Below are 24,705 nucleotides of genomic sequence, written 5' to 3' on the forward strand. Positions count from 1 at the left end.
TTTTGCTATGTTTTGTTATGCTATGTGTTGTTGTGTTTTGTTATGCTATGTTTTGTCATGTTATGCAATGTTTTGTTATGCTATGTTTTGTTTTGCTATCCTATGCTTTGTTTTGTTATGCTATGCTATGTTTTGTTGAGTTTTGTTATGCTATGCTATGTTTTGCTATGCTATGCTTTGTTATGCTATGCTTTGTTATGCTATGCTTTGTTATGCTATGCTTTGTTATGCTATGCTTTGTTATGCTATGCCAAGCGTTGTTTTGTTAGACAATGCTATGTTGTGTTTTGTTATGCTATGCTATGTTGTATTTTGTTATGCTATGCTTTGTTGTGCTATGCTTTGCAATGCGATGTTTTGTTATGTATGCTATATTTTGTTGTGTTATGCTATGCTATGTTTTGTTGTGTTTTGCTGTTTTGTTATGCTATGTTTTGTTCTGCTATGTGTTGTTGTGTTTTGTTATGCTATGTTTTGTTATGTTATGCTATGTTTTGTTATGCTATGCTATGTTTTGTTTTGCTATCCTATGCTTTGTTTTGTTATGTTGTGCTATGTTATGTTTAGTTTTGCTATCCTATGCTTTGTTTTGTTATGCTATGCTTTGTTGTGTTTTGCTATGATTTGTTATGCTATGCTATGTTTTGTTGTGTTTTATTATGCTATGCTTTGTTTTGCTATGCTATGTTTTGCTATGCTATGTTTTGTTATGCTATGTTTTGTTATGCTATGCTATGCTTTGTTATACTATGTTTTGTTATGCTAAGCTTTGTTTTGTTATGCTATGCTATGTTGTGTTTAGTTATGCTATGCTATATTTTGTTGTGTTTTGCTGTTTTGTTATGCTATGCTTTGTTTTATGTTATGTTATGCTATGTTTTGTTATGTTATGCTGTTTTGTTCTGCTGTTTTGTTGTGTTATGCTATGCTATGTTTTGTTTTACTATGCTATGTTTTGTTTTGCTATTCTTTGTTATGTTATGCTATGGTTTGTTTTGTTATGCTATTCTATGTTTTGCTGTGTTTTGCTATGTTTTGTTATGCTATGTTTTGCTATCCTATGCTTTGTTTTGTTATGCTATGCTATGTTTTGTTGTGTTTGCTATGCTATGTTATGCTATGTTATGTTTTGCTATGCTATGCTTTGTTTTGCTATGTTTTGTTATGCTGTTTTGTTATGCTATGTTTTGTTATGCTATGCTATGCTTTGTTATGCTATGCTATGTTTTGCTATGCTATGCTTTGTTATGCTATGCTATGTTTTGCTATGCTATGCTATATGTTGTGTTTTATTATGCTATGCTTTGTTTTGCTATGCTATGTTTTGATATGCTATTATATGTTTTGTTTTGCTGTGCTATGTTTTGTTGTGTTTTGTTAAGCTATGCTATGTGTTGTTGTGTTTTGTTATGCTATGTTTTGTCATGTTATGCAATGTTTTGTTATGCTATGCTGTTTTGTTTCGCTATCCTATGCTTTGTTTTTTTATGCTATGCTCTGTTTAGTTTTGCTATCCTATGCTTTGTTTTGTTATGCTATGTTTTGTTGTGTTGTGTTGTGTTATGCTATGCTATGTTTTGTTGTGTTTTGATATGCTATGCTTTGTTATGCTATTTTATGTTATGCTATGCTATGTTTTGTTGTGTTTTATTATGCTATGCTTTGTTTTGCTATGCTATGTTTTGTTATGCTATGTTTTGTTATGCTATGTTTTGTTATGCTATGCTTTGTTATGCTATGCTTTGTTATGCTATATTTTGTTATGCTATGCCAAGCGTTGTTTTGTTAGGCTATGCTATGTTGTGTTTTGTTATTCTATGCTATGTCGTGTTTTGTTATGCTATGCTATGTTTTGTTGTGTTTTGTTATGCTATGCTAGGTTTTGCTATGCTTTGCAATGCGATGTTTTGTTATGTATGCTATGTTTTGTTGTGTGTTGTTATGCTATGCTTTGTTGTGTTTTGCTGTTTTGTTATGCTATGCTTTGTTTTAAGTTATGTTATGCTATGTTTTGTTCTGCTATGCTTTGTTGTGTTTTGTTATGCCATGTTTTGTTATGTTATGCTGTTTTGTTATGCTATGCTATGTTTTGTTTTGCTATCCTATGCTTTGTTTTGTTATGCTATGTTTAGTTTTGCTATCCTATGCTTTGTTTTGTGATGCTATGCTTTGTTGTGTTTTGCTATGATTTGTTATGCTATGCTATGTTTTGTTGTGTTTTATTATGCTATGCTTTGTTTTGCTATGCTGTTTTGTTATTCTATGTTTTGTTATGCTATGCTATGCTTTGTTATACTATGTTTTGTTATGCTAAGCTTTGTTTTGTTATGCTATGCTATGTTGTGTTTTGTTATGCTATGCTATGTTTTGTTGTGTTTTCTTATGCTATGCTATGCTATGTTTTGCTATGCTTTGAAATGCTGTGTGTTATGTATGCTATGTTTTGTTGTTTAGTTATGCTATGCTATATTTTGTTGTGTTTTGCTATGTTTTGTTATGCTATGTTTTGTTATGCTATGCTTTGTTTTATGTTATGTTAAGCTATGTTTTGTTATGTTATGCTATTTTGTTCTGCTGTTTTGTTGTGTTATGTTTTGTTTTACTATGCTATGTTTTGTTTTGTTATTCTTTGTTATGTTATGCTATGGTTTGTTTTGTTATGCTATTCTATGTTTTTCTATGTTTTGTTATGCTATGCTTAGTGTTATGTTATGCTGTTTTGTTCTGCTATGTTTTGTTGTGTTATGTTATGCTATGCTATGTTTTGTTGTTTTACTATATGTTTTGTTTTGTTATGCTTTGTTTTGCTGTGATTTTGCTATCCTATGCTTTTGTTTGTTATGCTATGCTGTGTTTCGTTATGCTATGCTATGTTTTGTTATGCTATGCTGGTGAGGGTATGTGAGGGTGTGTGTGTGAGTGTGTGTGTGAGGGTAAGTGAGGGTGTGTGAGGGTTTTTGAGGGTGATGGTGTGTGAGGGTGAGGGGGTGTGAGGGTGAGGGTGTGAGAGTGTGTGAGGGTGAGAGGGGGTGAGAGGGTGTGGGGGTGTGAGGGTGAGTGAGGGTGAGGGGTGGGTGTGTGAGGGTGAGTGAGGGTGTGTGAGGGTGTGTGAGGGTATGTGAGGGGTGTGAGGGTGAGTGGGTGAGGGGTTGTGAGGGTGAGGGGGTGTGAGGGTGAGGGGGTGTGAGGGTGAGGGTGAGTGGGTGTGAGGGTGAGGGTGAGGGGGTGTGAGGGTGAGGGGGGTGAGGGGTGTGAGGGTGAGGGGGGTGTGAGGGTGAGGCGGTGTGAGGGTGAGGGGGTGAGTGATGGTGATGGTGAGGGTGTGTGAAGGTGAGGGGGTGTGAGGGTGAGATGGTGTGTGAGGGTGAGATGGTGTGTGAGGGTGAGAGGGTGGGTGAGGGTGTGTGAGGGTGTGTGAGAGTGAGGGGGTGTGAGGGTGAGGAGGTGTGTGAGGGGTCGGGGTGTGAGGGGATGAGGGCGAGTGAGGGGGGTGAGGGCGTGAGTGTGAGTGAGGGTGAGTGTCTCCAATGAATGTCGCTGCTTCGCCTTCTTTGAAAATGTTCAGTGCTGCAAATAGAGCATGCCGCCCTAATTATCACAGCATGACGCCCCAAAGTGATAATTATCACAGCATGCAGAGAGGCGCCCCACGCTGCTGGAGCACTCAACTGCACATTAATTATAGTTAAGTGCTCCAGCAGCCTGGGGCGCCTGTTGACATGCTGTGATAAGTGGGGGTCTCATGCTGTGATAATTGTTACTTGCGGCGCACAAGCTGTTCCACTGTGAAGCTCGTTCACAGACCTGAATCGGCTCGTGCCCATACTACAATCGGCTCGTGCACAGGTCTGTCTCCAGGTCTGTCTCCCTTGGAGTCAAACACGGTGACTATAAGTCTCGTTGGCGGCAGCGCTTCGCGGTACAACGCCAGCGAGACCTAAAGTAGGCTAAATTCAACAAGGGGTCATTTGTGTAGATTGCTTAGTTTTCCTGAAGACACCAGACTTTAGAAAAATATTCAAATGCCCTGTATCTTTAGAATCAGTCAATCAATTAATAATCTTATAAAGTATGACTACTCACCTGTGAGGTTCTGAAGTCCCCAGCAGAAAGGAAAAAAGTTTCAGATTTGCCTTGATATCCTGGGTGAAAGAAAATTATGAAGGCTTAAGATCAAAAATGAAAAGAGAGTCTTAGAACTGTTGGACAGCGGTATTAGGAGCCGCAGGTCTTAAGGGGATGTGTCTGGTGTGCCTCAAGGAGAATCCCTATCCCCTCAGCTTTTCAGGAAGTACATGAAGCCAGTAGCAGAAATGGACATGACAAGAACATATCCATAGCCGAATACGCTGCGAATACACAGTTGTACCACAGAGCGTCCAATCCTTCAAATATAACTATTCTGAAAGAATACTTCCAAAACGTAATTGAGTGGATGGCTACCTTTTTACTGAAGTTGAATCCCACCATGACCAAATTCCCACTACTTCACCCACCTGTTCAAAATTGCCTGAAGCTTTGGCCCTCTTGGAAATCTCACTTGGTAGCAGAAACCTTGGGAGTCACTATAAACAGAAACCTGTTTTTCAATGAACATGTAAATTCCCTGTCAAATACAGCTGCACCTAGTGCGACTCGGGGGGTGGATGAGGGGGGGTCAGGGGTGGGGGGAGTTGGGTGGTGGGGGGCAGGGCGGGGGTCAGGGGTGGGGGGAGTTGGGTGGGGGGGCGGGTGGGGGTGGGTGCTTAGTATTGCTTTGTTTATATTTGTTTATAAAAAGAAAAGTCGATTGCATTTCAATTGATGTCATATATTTGTCCTGCAGATGTCTCCGGTGTGCAGAGCTCTGCGGAATGTGTGCCGTCTATCAATAAAGTCTGTATAAAAAAATAAATAAAATACAGCTGCACCTCGTGAATTAAATAAAATACTCCATTCTGCCGAAAGACTTTAGATCTGCTTTACAAGCCTTGTTGCGCCTCAGTCCTGGCAGAGGCAGAGCCATTTTAGTAGGTCTATCCAAATCCACAATCTCGTCTCCTGAAGGCCACCCTACATCCTGCAGCAGGGGTAGGAGTCTAAAGCAACTGCACGGGCAGCCACATTCAAATCAATGTCGAATGCATTACACACAGGGCAATACACTAGTGGATTCCAGACTATCTGCAAGAAAATAACTACATACCACTAACAGACATAACATAGGGAAATATAATACTGACTTTGTAAGTCCCCAAAAATGAGAAGGCCACTACCATCAATCATACCTTTTCTTGTCCAGCCCCAGATTAGGGAGCATAATCCCCGAATCCATAAAAAAAAATCCTAAATCTCCTGACATTCCGTAAAAATCTAAAAACACAGATTTTCATGTTCTTGATATCGTAGTTTTCACTCCCTTACAGCTAAGCCAAGTTACAATGATTGCCATAGATAGTTATAGATATAGTTGTGAGAAGCCGATGGTCTAATTGTTATGTATTTTGAAATGCTAGGGTAAAACATCCCATTATCACATCTAGGGTGGCGCTCTGTAAATGCCATAAATATATCTTTTTGTTGATCCTCAGCTGCTGAGTGAGTAGCAGGTACAATTGTTGTAGGAAAGTGGGGTTCTGTTGCAGTAACGTTCACCACACTTTTGCCAGATTTGTGATGCACTTTGACTTGATGTGCCCTAGATCCCTGCCAATCAGATTCTCAGGGCCTGTGTTCTTTCCCAAAACTGTACCTTTGTACCCCCAATTGGCACCTCTCTGGCTACATGTTAAAGCTACTATGGGCACTGTGACCGGGGAAGGCCTCTAAGGGCTGCAGCACATATTGTGCTACCCTTGGAGGTCCTGTACCTTAACACACACTGCCATTGCAGACTGCGTGTTTTGGTGCAGAGTAAAGTGAAGAAGCGACATAGCACACATACCTGTGTGCCATGCCTGCAACCCACTGCCTATGGTATAAGTAAGACACCCCTCTAGCTGGGTGCACTATACCACTGGTGAGGGTACAGTTGCACGAGTACCCTACCCCTACAGTGTCTGAGTCCATTCTTAGACATGGTAAGTGCAGTAAAGCCATAAAAGAGTATATGGTCTGGGAGTGTGTCACTACAAACTCCACCGCACCACAATGGCTTTACTGAAATCTCAGAAGTTTGGTATCACACCACTCAGCATAATAAACCCACACTGCTTCCAGTGTGGAATTTATTATACAATGCACTCCGAGGGCGTCTTAGAGATGCCCCCTGAAAAACGACCAGCATCTGGTGGGTTCCCTGACTGGTACATACCCGCCTGCCACCACAAGGCATGTTTCTGGACCACTGGGATGGGAGCCTTTGCTCCCTGATCCCAGAAACAAAGAATTTCCTGGGTGGTGGTGGTCACACCTCCCCCAGGTCAGGAAGAGCAATCTGTGGCAGGCGAGCTTTAAAGACCTTGCTGCCTTTGTAACGTGACCCCCAGCCTCTCCTGTTATCAGGAGCTGCCCCCCTTCCTGTTTCCCCTCCTTTTTGGCAGGAAGACTGGTGTGAAACAGCCCAGAAGGTGTGCCCACCTCTACCAACCGCACCCCTCAGGTGGGGAGGCGAGGTGAAGCTCACTCTTCAGTGCCCGCCATCTTGCAGATGGCAGGCACTCTCGAATTATTGTGAGGGATTGTGCCCACTCCTCCACTTGGGGTGAGCACACCAAGGATATAGTCACCCTAAGGTCAGTAGCCCATTGGCTATTGACCTCAAGACCCCTAAAATGCCCCCTAAATACAGTATTTAGGGGGCAGGCCTGAACCAAGAAGGCAGATTGCTGCAACCTACAAAGAAGAAGGACGAAAGAAGATGCCCAGCAGAGGAGACTGCAGAGAAGACATGACTTGGCCCCAGCCCTACTAGCCTGTCTGCAGTTTCCAGAGATCCTGCGCCAAATGTTGCCTTGTCCTGCATCCAGCGACCTCCAGAACCCCTAGGAGGACTGACTGTCTTCAACAAAGACCGGATCTCCTGTAAACAGCAGCTGTGTTCAAAAGAAAGTCCTAAGATAGACTCTGCACCTGCTGATGACAAAGAAACCAGACGCCTGGAACCACCACTGCACCTGACGCCTATGACCTGAATCCGAGTGGCCCACCGGTCCCAGCGAGGTCCGCCAGCTCTCCAGAGTCCGAGTCCACTGTGGGTTGACCCCCCCCAGGACTTCCGATGTCGCCGGCAGCCTCTGCAGGGTGACCCCCCCCCCAACCGCGAATGACCCGGTAAGGTGAAATCTGACCTCAAAAGATACCCCTGCATCCAGCCACCCTGCGCCCTGGAGAAGAGAACCTGAGGTGCCCCAATATCCTGAGCCATTTAACGTACCTGCCCAACTGTTGGTTCCTCCTGGAAGACTTCCTGGACCGAGCCAGCAGCTAAAAAACAAAACTGGCAATATCCACTGAAGCAACAAGGCCAACACAGCCTCCTGCACCTGGCCGCCCCTGTGCCACTGTCGGTGCACCTTGTGTGCTAACTCGGATCTCCCTGTGCCCTGAGCTTTAGTCCAGGAGCTTTGCTCCCACAACCTTGTGGCCTGCCCGTGAGCAGCGAACAGCCGGAGGCCCCCTATCACTCATTGGATAATATTGGGCCTCAGCACCCAGCACCCGGCTGCCCTAGTGCTGCTGAGGGTGCTTTGAGAGTGCATCCATGACCCTGGGGAAACCCCCGTTCTAACCCCAGAAAACAAACTCCCAAACCTAAGTACTTACCGCTAAACTGATAAACTGGTTTTCTCCTTTAGGACTGCATTGACTGCTTTCTTGTGAAAATAGTTGTGTGTGTGGAGTTAGATTGTATGAAACATTAAGAAACTGCATATGTCCAAAAACAGATTTACTTACCTTTTACCTAGGAAATGTCCCAGTGTGATATCTAGGCATATCACACATAGTTGAAAAAGTAGCTGAAAAAGTGACCTGAAAAGTAACATGCAAATCTCAATCTCAATAGTATCTGAAAAGTAATTACAACTGTTTTATGAACAAGTGTCTTACCTGTAAACAACCCAATTGCATTCAACTGCATTCAAACTGTAATTGCATTATTATTGCAAAGTACTATTACATTTACCTGTACCAGGCCTGACTTGGTTCTAGGAAATAAAATGCAACTAAATAAGATTTTTATACAATCAAATTGGTCCGAGTTCAGTCTCTGAGTGTGTGACATCATTTCTTGCCTAAGTGTGTACAATAAATGCTTAACACTAGCCTCTGACAAAGCCTCACTGCTCTCCCACACTACCATAAATAGAGAGTAAGGTCTTATCTACTTTTACCTCTTCCTACCTTTTGGGCTCCACTGGACTCTGCGCACACTATACCTTACTTTGGTATCATATATACAGATACAGAGCCAGCTTCCTAGACTTGTGTTCTCTGTAGACTCTAGTGTTTAGAGGATACTTAAAAGTGTATGGATTGAGAACAGAGCATCCCTAATGTGTCAATATTATTTTTATTTTCAATCAGGCATGAAGAGGAACAACTGGAAAGAGCAGGATAGACCTGGTTGCGTCGACTACAGCCAATACCACAGGTCTCGTGGAAATACGAGGCACAAACACAATGGCCCTGACAAAAGGTTAGGAATCATATATGGCAGAGAACAGAATGGAAAGTTGATTATGAGATTTAGAGGTGATTGTGAGCATTTGCTCTTCAGACTTTTTATGAGCAGTTGGATGTGCTCTGAAATGAGCTACCCAATGGTTAGGACTGGCATCTAAGGAAATAATGATTTTCCAGTGGCCTAGGATGGTAACCACAAGTCACTTTTTTGTACAAGCTTTTTAGCATTTTAGCACTTTGCTGTCTAAGAAGCAGGTGCGAAAAGATGGGAGAGCGCGTATTGTTTGTGTGAGAGGGTAATTGTGGGAGGGGCTGACAGACGAGAGAGGGAGAAGGAAAGATATGAAGAAACAGAACAAGCAACAGAACCAAGCTACATGGAGCGAACTACAAGCTGTGTTAGTGAGGTACAGGGAGTAGGAGACCTACATTGTGAGTTTATGATAAAGATGAAAGAGAAAGTCCCTACATTCTGGCTAATTCTTTAGGATTCCTCCCAGCCCGAATTCTCTTTTATTTGATCCATCGCATGCCCATCCCACAAAGTGTTCAATTTTGGCCTAAAATGTCCCCCAATTACTTGTAAAAAAATTCAGCCCCTCTGCCCAACCCTGCCTTACCAAACCAGATTGGACTTTCAAACTATAGTCTGTCTTTCTGCCTAACATTCAGGACCCCTCAGTATTTTAGCCATATCGCCATTCTCTTGCTGTGTCTGCCTTTTGCTTGCTGTTGAACTCTGCAGTTGTGGATGTGTGTCTCAGAATAAAAGTTATAACCAGTAAAAAAACTGTCAGTCACTGCAGATTACAATGTTTGAATGTACTTGGAGTCTGAGCACACATGGTCATGTGTTATACTTACTCTGGTGTGGAAAACCTCAAACTGCAGTGCTCTGTATCTAGATTCTTTCACAGTTCTGAAGCCACACTGTCCAGTTCATAAAAGCACTTATCAGAGATTCAGTTCACAGTGTGTGCTAAATAACCCACTCTGTCGAAAAAAAGAGAGATATAGTGAGATTGTGTGGTATGCAGGACATACAGCTTGAGTTTTAGAGATGTTTATAGAGTCCAGGAAGTGGAGAGAATAGAAAGTGCTGATGCTGCAATCTTCTTGGAGTAGCAGCCCAGCGAAAGAATGAAGGCAGGCAAGGAACACAAATCTCTCCAGTTTATTCAGCACTGACCTATGAGCTTGTACCATCACTGGTACTTCTCAGCAACCACCAGCTTCCACCGCAAAGCAATGTAGGGCATGCTAAGGAGAGACTCCACCCTGCTTCTGCCTCTGGCAAGAGTTGTAGACAAGATAAAGGCATGTTTTGAAATGTCTAATTCAAACAACAACTTTTAAAGCATTTTGCACTTGCATCTTGACTATTATGATTATTAAATCTATTTTTATCCACATCTCTATCCACATCTCTATCCATCTGAATGCTATCTACACAGAAAAAAAGTGCAGCTTAAATTTTTGCTTCCCCTTTTTACATACATTTGAGGAGAAGATTGTACTCATTCAGAGGCATTTTCCAATTACCTCACCTCCCCCCTTCCCAAGCCAGCGAGAGCAGAGAGAGAATAAGCCATATACCCTGAGTGCCTTTCAACCGGCCTCTCTTTCACAGACCAGGGAAGTTATCCTGGCCTGTAAATCAGGAGCTCCCTCTGACTCATGCCCCCCTCTAATACTCCATCAGTTAATTGATATAGTCAATCCCGTCATCAACGTGATTGTCAACGCTTCACTATGCTTAGGAGTGGTCCCCTCAGAGTGGAAAAAGGCGATTGTTAAGCCTCTTATGAAAAAACCTAATAAATCCACCACTGACCTGACCAATCTCCGCCCAATATCACTTCTCCCAGTTTTGGGTAAAATAACCGAGCAGATGGTACTCCAAGAGTTAAAAAACTTTGTTAACACTCACAATATCCTACATCCCCAACAGTTAGGCTTTCGACCTAGGCACCCGACAGAAACTGCCCTTATTGAGCTCATTGATTCCATCAAGTTTTTACAAGATGAGGGCAGAAATGCTGTCCTGATCCTGTTGGACCTCGCGGCAGCATTCGACACCATCTCTCATGAAATCCTGATCGATAGGTTGAGAGATATAGGTGTAACCGATGTTGCCCTGGGCTGGATAGTGTCTTTCCTGACCAATAGAATTCAAACGGTCTCCCTGGGCCCTTTTCTATCCAACGAAAAAAAGGTCTTATCTGGGGTCCCCCAGGGCTCCATTTTAAGCCCTCTGCTATTCAATGTTTATATGGTCCCCCTCATTACATTGATAGTCACACGGGATACTGGTAACATCATACGCCGACGACACGCAACTTGTTGTCTCCATGGATAAAAATTCCACGAATGCGGAACAAAAGTTCAAGAGCTGCTTGACGGAAGTTTTCCATTGGATGGACAATAACCATCTAAAATGTAACTCCAACAAAACTGAAATCTTATCTCTGGGTAAAGATGTTCACTTTTGCCCCAAGGACTGGTGGCCCGAGGATTCACCTGCTCCTCCCCGCTCAGTGGAAACGGCAAAAAAACTAGGTGTACTATTTGATTCTGCTCTTTCCTTTGATCAGCATGTAAGGAATACGGCAGGAAGCTGCTTTAGTAATATTAAATCACTAAAAAAGTTTTTTGACTTCCTGCCTACTGACTCTAGAAAGTCGGTAGCGGTTGCAGTAATACTATCGCGTTTAGACTACTGTAATGGCCTGATGGCTGGAGTAAAAAAGGCCACGCTAAACTGCAGAGAGTGCAATACGCGGCGGCAAGATTGGTACACAAATTACCAAGAAGATCTTCCCCCACGGCTGCACTCCAGACCTTACACTGGCTACCCTTACATAAGAGGATCTTGTATAAGTTCCTTCTGACCTCTTTCAGAGCTCTTAATAACATAGGCCTGAAGTACCTGGCAAGACGTTTTGTACGCTATGATCCTCCGCGTTGCCTGAGGTCATCTGGCGGTAATCTAATTAACACCCCTAGATTCAAGTATAAAACCAAGTGAGGTAGGACCCTCACGGTATTGGCTTCCAAGGCGTGGAATGCCATGCCTAAGGGCCTTAGACTCCTAGCCCAGGGAAGCACCTAAAAACCTGGATTTACAGTTTGTCAGACAGTTTGGTAATGGCTGCTATTTAGGTTTCCATCTTTGTAGTACACATTAGCTCAGCGCCAAGATGCTCCTTTCGGAGCGACAGTTAGCACTTTAGAAATGCCCTATACAAATACAAATACATTCTATGATAGAAAACTGTTACTTCTCTTACATTTATCTGTATATTGTAGCAGAAAGTATAGAGCATTAACCTTTCAACGCTGAATTCGAAACTGGACTAATTATTGCTATATAGCGTTAAACGAGCATTACCATCCAATGGAAGAAGGAGATGTGGCGTAACAGCGAGAGCCGCTGACTTTGGACCTGAGGAACCAAGTTTAAGTCCCAGAATGGGCTTATCCTGTGATTCTGGGCAAATCACTTAATCTTCCTGTGCCAGAAAAAGAAAAAAAGAAAAATGCACCCTATATAATGTCATCTGGTGCTTGTTTAAAGCACTCTAATGCCTTTGTTCAAGTTTGTACTACATAAACCTACAAAACAACAAAAAATAGAAAGGTAAATATCTTGCCACCTACATCATTTTCCTTGCAATAACATAAATATTTGTATGCACGTACTGCTAAAGGATTTAAAGCACTGTAAATAGCAAATGCTGCTTGATAAACTAATTAGTACATTTCTTATTTTAGTCATTTTTATTGAGTAGAGACATAATATGACAAAATAGCTTCTCATGACGCAAAGCATTCATAAGATATAACATCTTAGTCAACTCAGGCTATTCATCTCACCAATCTAAATGGCCCAACGATAACTCCAAACACAGTTTAAATAGTATTTATCCATTAGGCAATCCACTTAATGGTAAAGTGAAAAAATCAACTCTGAAAACAGTTAAAAAAATTAAAATATGTAGGTAGGTGAGAAGGGAGGTTGAAATAACGGAAAATGAAATGAGGGACACCAGAAGGCATTTTTTGGGAAGGAACCCTAAAAAGCGCTTCCAATCTGTAAAACTAGGGATTTCGGTTCCAAGAGGAGTCGGGCTGCGAATATGAATCTCACAGAGATCGTACAAGTCCAACCTTGTCACACCTCTGCTGAATAGCACGGCTGGAATTAGAACTTCAGATTGCACACAGCTCCCATCATCAGATGATTGTTCCTCGTCACAGTTATCAAAGAGCAAAACAGCTTTCAATTCAGTCGTTAGTAAATTAATATTATGCAGGTTTTTCTGTCTAAGCTTTTTGGGTTATGTAACTAAAAATACTTTTGTGTCTCGTTACACATGCAACCAAAATACTTCAGGCTTGTAGAATCCCCGATCACTTGAAGAATAGAACACATTCTTTCCCATTATGCATGTTAAAGAGTTGTCATACTCCACCACTCTGGCAACGATAACCTATATCTACTGTTTGTTACTTTTGGCCTTCTACTGGCACTAGACGAAAGCTGACCACAGTCTTAGTTTGTGTGATGTCTTTTGGATCCCTTCAAATTACTAGGAAAAACAACAGCCCACAGGTGACCGGGTTGGAATTCCCAGTCCAGTCACCCTCAAGGATTCTGTGCCCTTGGGCCTCCCGGCATCCAACCCCTCATTCCAGAATATTGTGATGGGTCACCGGGCAACTGACCCATTGATGCCTCTGCTCAACATCTCTTGCCTCAGTATCGTACATCTTATAGTTAAGTACAACAGGTTTTGTTCTCTGTAGTCGGTGCTTGGTGAACACCTGCAGGTCCACAAATAGAGAAAGACGTTAGAGAACCGCATAAGGAAGGTGTTAATCTCTCCTGACCTTTTGTTACTAGATTTAATTATGTATGTTTTCTGTTCCATTTTGTAAGAAACAGTTACACCTCTTTTATTTGTCATTCGTGCACTATTCCAACTGAAACATTGCCACATACACACAGACAAATGCGATTTGGGTAAGAATAAAAGTTTGGCAATGAGTTTGAGTATGGCAGCAATGAACAGAATGCAAAAGTGACAGTACTGCTATCACTATTGAATATACTTGAGCAGAGTAACTGAAATCAATAAAAGCACATTAGTTGAAGAAATTCTTCTAGGTTTGGCTTTCTTTTATTTGGTCCGATATTATAGAGGAAGAGGTGTGGCGCCGCGGCCAGGGCGACTGACGCTGGAATCTGGGGATCAGGGTTCGATCCCCGGCACCGGCGGCAGATTAGCCCAGCACCATGTGACTCTGGGCAATAGCTCGCTTAATCTTCCCGACGGCCCCCAGTGCCTAGAGACCCTTACGGGTGATTGTGCGCTTTACAAATGTGGATTATTATTAGATCCTGTTTACATTTATTATAGCTGGTGATGATTCTGGCTAAATATAATGATCTAATGCAGAACTGTGTCATTAGGTGTGAAACTGATGGTCATCACCACTCATCAGTTGCAGGCACGAGCTGTACGGATTCCAGACGGCTTTCTTCCACTTCCTCGCAGACCTCGCCAGCTTTGGGTAAGTAACCTCTTGGTGAATTGTCGATCTCTATCACATGGAGAATCCGGGAGAGGCAATATGGATAGCAGGTCACAGCGCACAATAATTGCATGTCTGTCATCTGTCTAATGTGTTGCACAGCAATGAGACCCTAATGTAAACATTTTTTAATGTATATATTTAATTTATATAGTGTGAACATTCATGACGCTTCTGCATGAAAGCGTTGGTTTTCATTTGTCACACAAATGAACAAGAACTAAAACACCAGTAATCCCATGTGATGGTTTGTGGTCAAACAAAATCAAGCCAGCAGTACCCAAAATGTTTATTTTCAACTTAGTGATGCCGAAGTATAAACTGATTACTAGTCTCTGGCGCCATATGCCTCAAAGAAGCACTTGGTGAAAGAAATGCTGCTCTGACTCAACTAGGGTGGAACAACGGTGCCAGATGCATGGCAGAACATGTCTATGAGGGGCGTTTAAATACTTTAACAAGATGACAAATTGTTTGACTTACTGCACATAGCCTGGGAGAAGATTCCTGGATTTGTTTGGAGTTTTTTTCCTGTGCCTCAGGATTATCAAATTAAAGTCGGGAAGATATGCACTTTGGTATGATCCACCAGGAGGTTATCTTTTGTGACAGCTGCTCTCTACATCAGCTTGGACTGGTCTGCTGGTCCAGTTTCCCCAAATCTACATCTCCTAATCGAGAGCATGAGTTGCGCAAGCTTATCCTTATCCCTACCTTCAGACACAATTCCTTTGAACTATCAAGTAGCTCCATATGAAGAAAGGCATACACTGTTGTTTTCATATAAGCATGCCCAATGTGCACAAGCAGCCTTAAGGTTTTTAAGTTCATTTAGCCTCTAGGGGACATATTATGAGTTGCACAGAGTGGAATCCCCCATGGACATATCAGTGCTGGCAACTACAGGTTTTGCAGTGTTTCCAGGATATTGATTCCTCAAACTCCAGATACATTAGTTATGGGCCTGGAGAACCAGAGCCATCAACTAAGCTGAGGGCCCTGTAGGCAGCTGCTGTGTCTGGCCCCCACCTACCTGAATATTTCAGCATGGAGAGCAGAACAAGCTCTCTGCTGCTGAAGAAAAATAATATTTTCCCTTCCGTGGCCCCTACTTCCTGTTTCTTCCATCCTCCAGAGCATTTATCACCCTCTTACTGCAGATTGTAAATATTCGCAGATTTTGACCCGTTGCTTCCCCCAGAAGAGCTAAACAGGCAGGATAGGGTCTGGTATTCCAGATTCTGCATGTTATTCCCCACTCCGGGGGAAAGAACTTTGTGATCCCCATTATCGCATGGGATGACACTGCCAGGTAACATAAATACGGACTCTGGTATCTTCCCGCGATTATAACAGGGACACTTAATAGGGGCTCATAGTTACTAGGGAAGTATAAGTGCCCCCTCCAAACCTTTGTCTATTGAAGGTTTTCTCATTCTCACCCATAGCCAAAGATTCCACTCTGTGACCCGTAAGCACAACTGTATGTGCAGTGTCAGTCATACGTTTTTGCATGGTACTAGTCAGGGAGACTTTCATCCTAAACACCATTATGGCTAGTCACAAAGTTAACTTACACTTGTGGGTAATATACATTTTTACGTTTACTCTTAAACTTCTGAGTAATTTAACTGCTTTTGGGTGTTCACACAATCTGAGTGTTAAGTTACTCAAAAGTGTAGACTTGCATGTCTCCACCCCCCGAAGAAAGGGGTGATCCAGATTTACCATTGTTACTACTGTCAGAAAGAAACAGTAGTAAGTCCAGAATCACACATGACCAACCACCAGTACTGCAATACCCTCCGATAAAAAATTATGGAGACAGGGACTTAAACTAAAGCCCCACATGAAATAATATTAGACTAGATTATTTAAAATAATAAAAAATATAATTTAATGTTTTAAAAAAGTCTACAAATTGAGCATATTTACTATATAGTTATAAAATATGTTAACAAAGTTTTTTTGAATGTATAATTTAAACATTAAATTGTATTAAAATATGATTACATTAGTTTTAATTAATTCTGTTCACCATTATCAATAATTATTAATGCATAACAAAAAAAATCATCTTTTTACTGTAGGTCGAAATGTATTTTTTAATTTAAACTTCAGAAAAATATTTTTTACTTAATGTAATATAGTTATGTTAATGAAAGATTTTATTCAAAATTAAGTTAATATTGCTGCAGCATTTTTAAATTTTATACTAAATGTAAAATAAATATAACATTCATTTACATTAATATTTAACTAAAAAATATTTTTACTGGAAATGTGCGCAAAAATAAACATGCAAGAATTTCTTTTTAGTGTTGTGAAGTAAATTTGTATAATGCGCACAGGTTAGTCATGGCCTTATTGTGAAAAAATAAAAATTATCACAGGTCTAGTTGTTTTGATAGCACTTTGGCATCATAATAGCACATCATTAAGTTTCTATAGAGAAAGCATTTTATGTGAATAAAAAGTACCTGTGACGTCACACACGTTACCATGTTGGGGAAGAACACACGTGAAAAACAATGCAGATAGAAGATATATATTGCTTTGTGACACATGGTAGCTGTATATACAATAGTAGACTAAGCAGGAGTTAAAAAATGGGCCCATTAAAGGGGAAGAAATAGCAGGCCACTTGGGGTTACTTTGATGTATTCCAAGGCCTTATCTAATGGTGGGTTAAAGGCTGGTTGTGGGTAAATCTGGGAAGGGGATCACAAAGAGAGAAGCAACCTATAAATCTCTGGTAGCCTGGTTATGTTTCACTCTCAGCCCAGTTAATGCGAAATGTAATGGATCCTCCTTCATTTAAATCTACGCATTTAACTCTTGGGGGACTGAGTGCAAGACACTCCTTCAGGACAAGCATCTGTTGGAATCTATTGAAATGGCAACGGGAATGGACTCACTTTTCAATATGGTTATAGGTGGAGGAAGATAAAATGGGATGGGTGTCCAGTATAGGCCTTGTGCTGTGTGTGTATTCTTAACTGTTAGGCCGGCGATATACCAGATTTAGTTATAATAATGTTAGCTGATTGCAGAATAGTGAATTTATGATCAGTGCACGTCTATACTTTTATCAACCCTTTTGTGCTATAGGTGATGGGCTGAAACGAATCCTCTGTTCATTAATCGCTACTCAAAGCCTTCTTCCTTGAACACTCTGGTGCCTAAGATAACCCTCATACGGGACAATGGTAGTCAGCTTTCTAGCGGAACCTTGAACAATTTGATTCTCGCCAGATCTCCATCCCTTACTCCGCTCAAGTTACTGTTGCACGGACTCTATTTCCTGCTTGTTGTTGTTTTATGTATATTTGCTGTGAAGCGCTCTGATACCTCTGGGGTCCAGCTAGCGCTATACAAAACTTCAATAAATAAATAAATAAATAAATTAATATAGAGGTAGCGGACAATTAAACCCATGTATATTTTATGAAAATGTGATTTTCTTTTTTCATTATGAGGCAATAATTGATCCTTCTGCAAATTAACATAGATTTTCCAATTTTGTTTGAGATAGGGGTCTCTAGGTCAAATACGCTGTTTCTTAAATATGTTCAGCCGGTCCTCATACATAGTGAATAACTGCTTCCAGGATTACCATTGAATGTTCTCCGTGGTTGGAGCTCTTGAAGTAGTTACCATGAAAATCCTGTAATGCCTAATGTTTCTAACATGTATATAGAGCCGTGCGCCAGCCCCTTGAAAAGGATTTGTGATAAATCGGATACTCTTAAAAGATACATCTATAGGATGAACTATCTATTTCAGCAGCCAGTCCATTAACGTCGGAGACATTTTGAATGATGGGTAGATGCAACTTCCCATTTGAACCCCTTCCTTGCCCGTATTGCTGTTTTGCTGTTTGTGCTGCCATACTGCCTGGGCCTGCCATGGGATATTGCGCCACCGGACACTGTATAATTTATTTTCTGCTCCCGAGCGCGGACCGTGGACTGCCTTGGACTCCATTTCACAGAGGGCAGTGCGGTCTCGCATGAGGAGCAGCGCCAGCCAGCCAGCCGGTCCATAAATCTCTCTGGGGGCACCCGCGGCGCTGGATGCCCTTACCTGACCTTATTGCTATTTTGCTGTTTGCGCTGCCATACTGCCTGCCATACTACCTGGGCCTGATCTGGGATATTGCACCACCACCACCACCACCACCGCCACCACCACCGGACACTGTATCATTTCTTTTCTGCTCCCGAGCGCAGACCGTGGACTGGCTGGCACTCTATTTCCCAGAGGGCAGTGCAGTCTCGCGTGAGGAGCAGCGCCAGCCAGCCGGTCCATAAATCTCTCTGGGGGCACCCTCGGAGCGGAACGGGCGCGAGCTGTCCCGGGCAAAGCCCGGGCCAAGGGCGGGCCCGTCCTTGCCCGGATGAGGCTGGGCAGGGCCTATTCTCTTGGCTTATTGATGGACTGAGGGAATCCTGAACCTTTAGTAAAGACATGGTATGTTTGCTTAAATATGTGCATTATCTCTGAACATTACGATTGGCTTCTTGCTTACGATCTGGTCAGGTGACTAACGGGAGGCTAAAGACTGATATTATTGCTTTGCATTGCATATTACTGTACTTGTCTGAGATTTTGTGTTTTTGTTTTAAAAGAACTTGAGCTCCCTTAAGTTTATTCCTGTTGAAAGGTTGCCGAATATACCCATTGAATAGATATCACAATATTAGAAATGAATAATGGGTAAAAGAACACTTCCAACCACTAAGCCTTGCCCTGTAAAGAGAACTCCCAGTGAGGTTCAACAACCTCTACTGATCTATCTCACAGGGGCAATGGGGGCCCTGGATAAGCAGATATCATCTGTAGAAGAGTCACTAGAGTCAGGCACGTCCTGTGTTACCATCGAATCGACACATTGGGATCCTCGCAGACAAAGTTAAAGCCCAACACGTCTCATAATGGTTGTATTCAACATAACCCTGAGGAAATCTTATTAAGTGACTCCGATTCCTCATTATAACCCCCTCAGAAAAAACAACAAAAAAAACAACTTCTATGGCAGAGTCAGAAGAGGGTGAAAATAGTAAAAACATCCCTAAGACTCCGGCTCCCACTGCCACAAAACAGGGTAACCACGGGGAAAAAAGAACATCCCCAAGAAAAGGATCCTGGTGAGACAAGGATGAAGCCCATAGAAGAACTGAAGTACACGGCAATGATATAAAGAGCTTAACAGCTCTGGTTGAAAGATTAGATCTCTATGTTCGAATTACATTAGATCAAATGGGCGCTAGACTAACTGCCATTGAATCCTCACTGACGGAGCACAACGATCAGGGAAAAAATGTAAAACTGCCATCTATTGACTCTAGAAATGTGTATAGTGGCAATAATGTTCAAGGCATGAACCCTAGTACGAAAATGGGAGATCCTTATTCCAATTATATTAAAGAGGTTGTAATGTCAAACTTGAGCGCTGTCATAGAAAGTGCTAAACCTCCTAGAAAGGATCTCCCCCAACAAAATATGATCAGTAATCTCGCTTATAATGTAGAGAAAGGGGATGGGAAGAGGAGCTATATAGGGAAAGCCATTGACACTAGGTTTAATAATCCCATCAAACTCAACAGACCCATCGACAACTAGGTTTTTTTTCACCATACCCAAACCATGACGCATTTAAAATAGATCAACAGCTAGATTTACCACCTGAGGCAACACCGTATATAGTTATTCTGGCAAATGCACCAAAACTAGGGCCATCTGAAAAGGAACCATGGGAAATGCTGAGAAACAAGACATTACATTGGTTAGGCAGGAGTGTAGGGTTGACTGAACAAATATTTGCCGAAATTAAGATGGCTAGGAGGGTCCAGTGGGTTGGTAAGAGCGGGAAGACGCTACCAGGGCACTGCATTGTCCTAACGTTTAAAACACCCCTGCTTGTGGAAAAAATTCTGTGGAAAGTTGGTAATAATCTTGTATCAGCTGAAGGGATTAATGTACTTCCCTGTTTTTTTTTTTTTACCAACCAACACACAGGGTCGCGAGAGAGAACAATTTTAGAAAGGATGAGGTAATGCAAAGTTATGGTTACAATCTTCCTACCTTTAATAGATTTACCACCCTCTCAGGAGTTGAAGAAATAGATTGACTGGATCAACAACATCGTACACATTTTAGGATCCAGGTAGAACATATCACTCCCGGACCACCATGCTCAGATATCCCTATCAATTCTAGATCACAGGCTTTACACTTAGTAATAAACCACCAACCTGACCCTCCGATTTCCCATCACGAAATAGTCCCAGTTGGTAGTGGCTCAGTCTTGCACATAATCACAGAGAAAGAATCAGGAACTCGGGGGGACATGAAGAACATTGAAGCTCAACTGGGGTTGACTGTATATGATTGTAAACAGGTAGGAGCTACTAATGAGATAACGTTGAATGTCATATTCTGGAACATTGCCAGCCTATGATAAAAAATTAGCAACGATTTATGGCTTGATTTTATTGGGAAATTTCACGTGCCTACAAGAGACTTGGGCCACTACAGTAATACACATTGAAGGGTACGATACTTACTTTACGCCTGCTACTCCCTCTACCTCTGGAAGGGCTAAAGGAGGACTGATAGTTTATATTTCAAATCTCTTGGGGATTAATCAAATAATTTTCTCTAAGTCAGAATCTAACTTTCAAATCATAACCTTTAATGCGAATAAGCAAGAAAAGTTTGTGCTGGTCAATTTTTATAACATGCATAAGGAACACTTGATTACAACTGTAAAAGAAATTCGCTTTGCCCTCCTGGAAATCCAGAATAAGTGTACCCAAAATGTTTTTGTCATATGGGGGGGGCGACTTTAATTTAACACCATGTGGCCAAAATGGTAATTTAACATGTGGTTTAATAGATGAGACTAGCTTAAATTTAACCGACTTTCCTCACACAACATGCGGCGAATGCCTAAATGAGACATTATTCTTATTGGAACTGGGTTTTGCTAATTAATTAATTTCACCACAAATTCCCCTAACACAAACTTTTAATGGCAGAGGAGCTAACACCATTATAGATTTTATCTTTATTTCGAGTCGGTTTGCGTCACGTTTGCTAAATTTTAGTACTCATGATAATGCCGTTAGTGACCATTTCCCAAACACCATTTCAATACTATGCCCATCCAACTCCGGCAGAAGTAAGTCGGAGAGAAAGTTGGGCACAAAAATCTGACCATTGACAGAACAAATGGGTACTCCCTTAAATGGGCTAAAGTCGATCCACAAATAACTACACAAGTGATAGTAACAAACTCCCTAGACTCCATATTAAAATGTTTGGACCCCTCGACTCCACATTAAGTGGTCCTAAGTAATTTTAAAGGAAATCACGAAGGTGATAAATACATCTTTGAGTGTCCAGCAAAAACAAAGGAAAGAGTAAAGGTTGGTTTAACAAAACCTTCACAAAGGCATATTCAGAGCTAAAAACTGCCCTACATAAAGAAGAGAGGGACAGAAATGAAACCAGTCAGCTCAGAAAAGCTTATAAACAGGCCTTACAATTTAAAAAAGCTAAAATAAGAAAAGAAACCTGGGAAGAACTACATAAAAGCTGTAGGAATAAGGATAGTACTGCCTTCTGGAGGGTTGTTCAAGCTCCCTTTCGCTTAAGTTAGGGATGGGCCAACAATTGAAATCGCTGTTGATGAAAATCATTGGGTAGTACACTTTTCTCAAATTTTTGGTCTACACATCGATTGAAGATAATGCCAAGATAAGTTGTTATCCTAACCCTGAAAGTTTTCCCATAGTTCTTGATATTACCTTAATGGATGTTGAGAAGGCTTTAAAGGCCCCAGGTCCCGATGGGGTTCCCGTCGATCTTTTCAAATACAATATGGACCCCATTACTGACAAGAATGTTAGAAGCTACGTGTATAGTCGGGCTCATTGACTCATGGTCAGAATCAATCCTGGTCCCGATATTCAAGAAAGGAGACTGACAAAATCCGGCCTGCTACCGCCCCATATCTTTATTAGATTCTCTGGGTAAAGTAGCCATATCGTCCTTAACCGCTTACAGCAATGGGTGGATGACAACAAAGTATTGTCCAATCTCCAATTTGGATTCAGGGAGGACCTGAGCACCATGGAACAAGGCCTTAACCCGACTCTTTTAATGGGGAAATATGTGAACGCAAAGGGGGGGAAGTTATATATGGCTTACGTAGACCTGATCGCCGCATTCGATTGTGTAAGTCACGCTAAACTTTGGAGTAGCCTGGCAACGATGGATGTGGAGATTCCATAGTTAATGTTCTAAGAGAACTGTACGCGTATGCTATGGCCAGGGTGAGGTTTGGTGCAGCCGGGGAGCTCACGGTACGGTTCAAAGTAGAGAGAGGGGTTAGGCAGGGCTGTGTCCTGGCACCCTTCCTTTTTACACTCTATACACATGGCCTGGAACAGGCCATGTTGGAGGGGTGCCAGTACCTACCTCTGCTACAGAAGCGTCCAATACCCGCCCTACTCTATGCGGACGATGTCGTGCATTTAGCTCGAACTTCCCTAGAATTACAACGTGCCCTTAATAGGTATCATATTTTCATGGCCAACTTAGACATAAAAATCAACATCAAAAAGACATTTGTAATGAGCTGTCGGGTAGGAAAGTAGAAACAAAAGGATATTTTTATAGAAAAAGTAAAATTAGAATCCACCAACACATACCCGTATTTAGGTTTTTTAATTGATGATAAGGGTTTGTGGAGACAAGCAATAAATGCCAGGAACCTCCTCTTTATGAGAACCACTACGTCATTGGTCACTTTTTCACAGAGGCTAGGCAAGAGGCCACCGGTGGAGATGCTCCAGATTTACCAAGCCAAATGCATTAGCACGGCAACATATGGGGCTGGAATCTGGGGCTATGGAGGGTTTGATGTTTTACAGAAAGTGGAAAAAGCCTTTCTGAGGTACTTGCTGGCAGTTCCACGAGGTACCTCGACACATAACTGTCATGCAGGACTGGAAATACGTACATCACTGACATAATAAAAGTACAACCAGTCCTATTATGGCATTGTATCTGGTCATCCCCTAAAACACTATTCAATTAGGAGCTTCTGAAAGATTGCCTTGGCCTTGACAATGTTCACAAGGTTGGGTGGCTCATGTACGTGATTTTTTTTTTATTCGCCCTGGGTCTCTCAAAGTACTATTATAATCCAGCTTTGATAGCACAGATGCCTAGGAAACTGTTTAAAAACAGTGCATGAGTCACCTGGAGGAGCTTAGATTATTGATGGAAGCAAATAAATGTTCAATCCAACACAATCTAATGATTCAGACCACCTTATCAATACAACTCTATCTATCCTACAATTTGAGTGGATATGATAGGTTTGTTCTGACACGGTTCATGCTGAATATATTACATCATCTGATAACCTTCCCCAAAATTAATGATTGGGCCAAAACTTTGTCAATCTGCCCCTGTGACGATGCATCAGCGCAATCATCAATGGAAGTGGTGGTGTTCTGAAAATTTTATAAAGAATTGAGGAGAAGCTGGGTAATACCTATTTTAAAATTTTGGGGAATGAGACAATGTCACCCAGCATTTCTTGCCTTGCAATTTCTGGACGCAGAGTGTTTTACAAAAAATATTGCTCAATATCTGAAGCTCTGTATTAGGCACAGAAACATTCTAGAGTAGAGATTGATGTTGTACACTCTGAATGAGAACATGACTTTCTCCACTTATCCTTTATGTTATAATGTGATACTTGCTGCTTTATTGTAAGTAGATAATGAAATTTTAATTTTTTAACTGTTTTTTAAAAATGGTACTTTTATGGTTTTTGTATCTCCATGAAAACCAAATAAAGGAAGGAATTGAATTGAATCGAACCACTTCTTGGCCTCTGTAATTTTAGTGAATGCTAGGTTTCACTGTTCTTTGGTGTCTCAGGGTTCACAGAGGAAGGATCGGTATAAAGTAACTATGCCTATTTTATTCCTACACAGATCTGTTAAGTTCTTTCTCTGTTCCATTTCTGGAAAACCATGAAAATTCCCTTTTTTAAGGAACAACTTGTCTCAAACTAACGAGATACCCCATTCTCTCCAAAGACACAACCTGTAAATAAATGTCACTTGCACCACCCTGTCTACCTCACCTCCTGCATTAGTGCAGGTACTTTCATGCCATTCAGTGATGTTGATGGCAACTTCAAGGGCCTGGAGTTCCCTACAGCCTTTTCCCATTCCAATAATGTAGTCTAATGACTGGATCTGTTGCACAAGATTTGTAAGAAAGTAGTTTAGCCAGCAAAAACAGTGTCAGCCAAAGCAATTGTTTGGCCAGGCTGTCTTAATATGTTTTATGGCTTTGACATTACAACTTTGCCAGTGGAGCTAAGCACTGTGGTCTCTAATGTTCAGAACATGATGTTAACATACCTTTTGGCAGGAGAATATTCTGAATCATTTATATCTGGATTTCCTTTTT

The 24,705-nt window shown here is 41.7% G+C and overlaps 1 protein-coding gene across 9 annotated transcripts in view; it reads left to right on the forward strand.

The window, feature by feature from the left end:
• Positions 1-24,705, forward strand: part of DCAF4 (DDB1 and CUL4 associated factor 4) — a 241,436-nt gene that overhangs the window by 56,670 nt on the left and 160,061 nt on the right. For 7 of the 9 annotated variants that reach the window (XM_078659484.1, XM_078659486.1, XM_078659482.1 and 4 more), the window contains 2 exons: positions 8,506-8,617; positions 14,081-14,181. In XM_078659484.1, coding sequence (XP_078515610.1) covers positions 8,506-8,617; positions 14,081-14,181 — 213 coding nt within the window. The remainder of the gene's footprint in view (positions 1-8,505; positions 8,618-14,080; positions 14,182-24,705) is intronic. The other 2 variants (XM_078659490.1, XM_078659489.1) reach the window with 1 other exon arrangement.

The sequence above is a fragment of the Lissotriton helveticus genome, chromosome 9, assembly GCF_964261635.1.
Source record: "Lissotriton helveticus chromosome 9, aLisHel1.1, whole genome shotgun sequence".
Taxonomy (NCBI): Eukaryota; Metazoa; Chordata; class Amphibia; order Caudata; family Salamandridae; genus Lissotriton; species Lissotriton helveticus.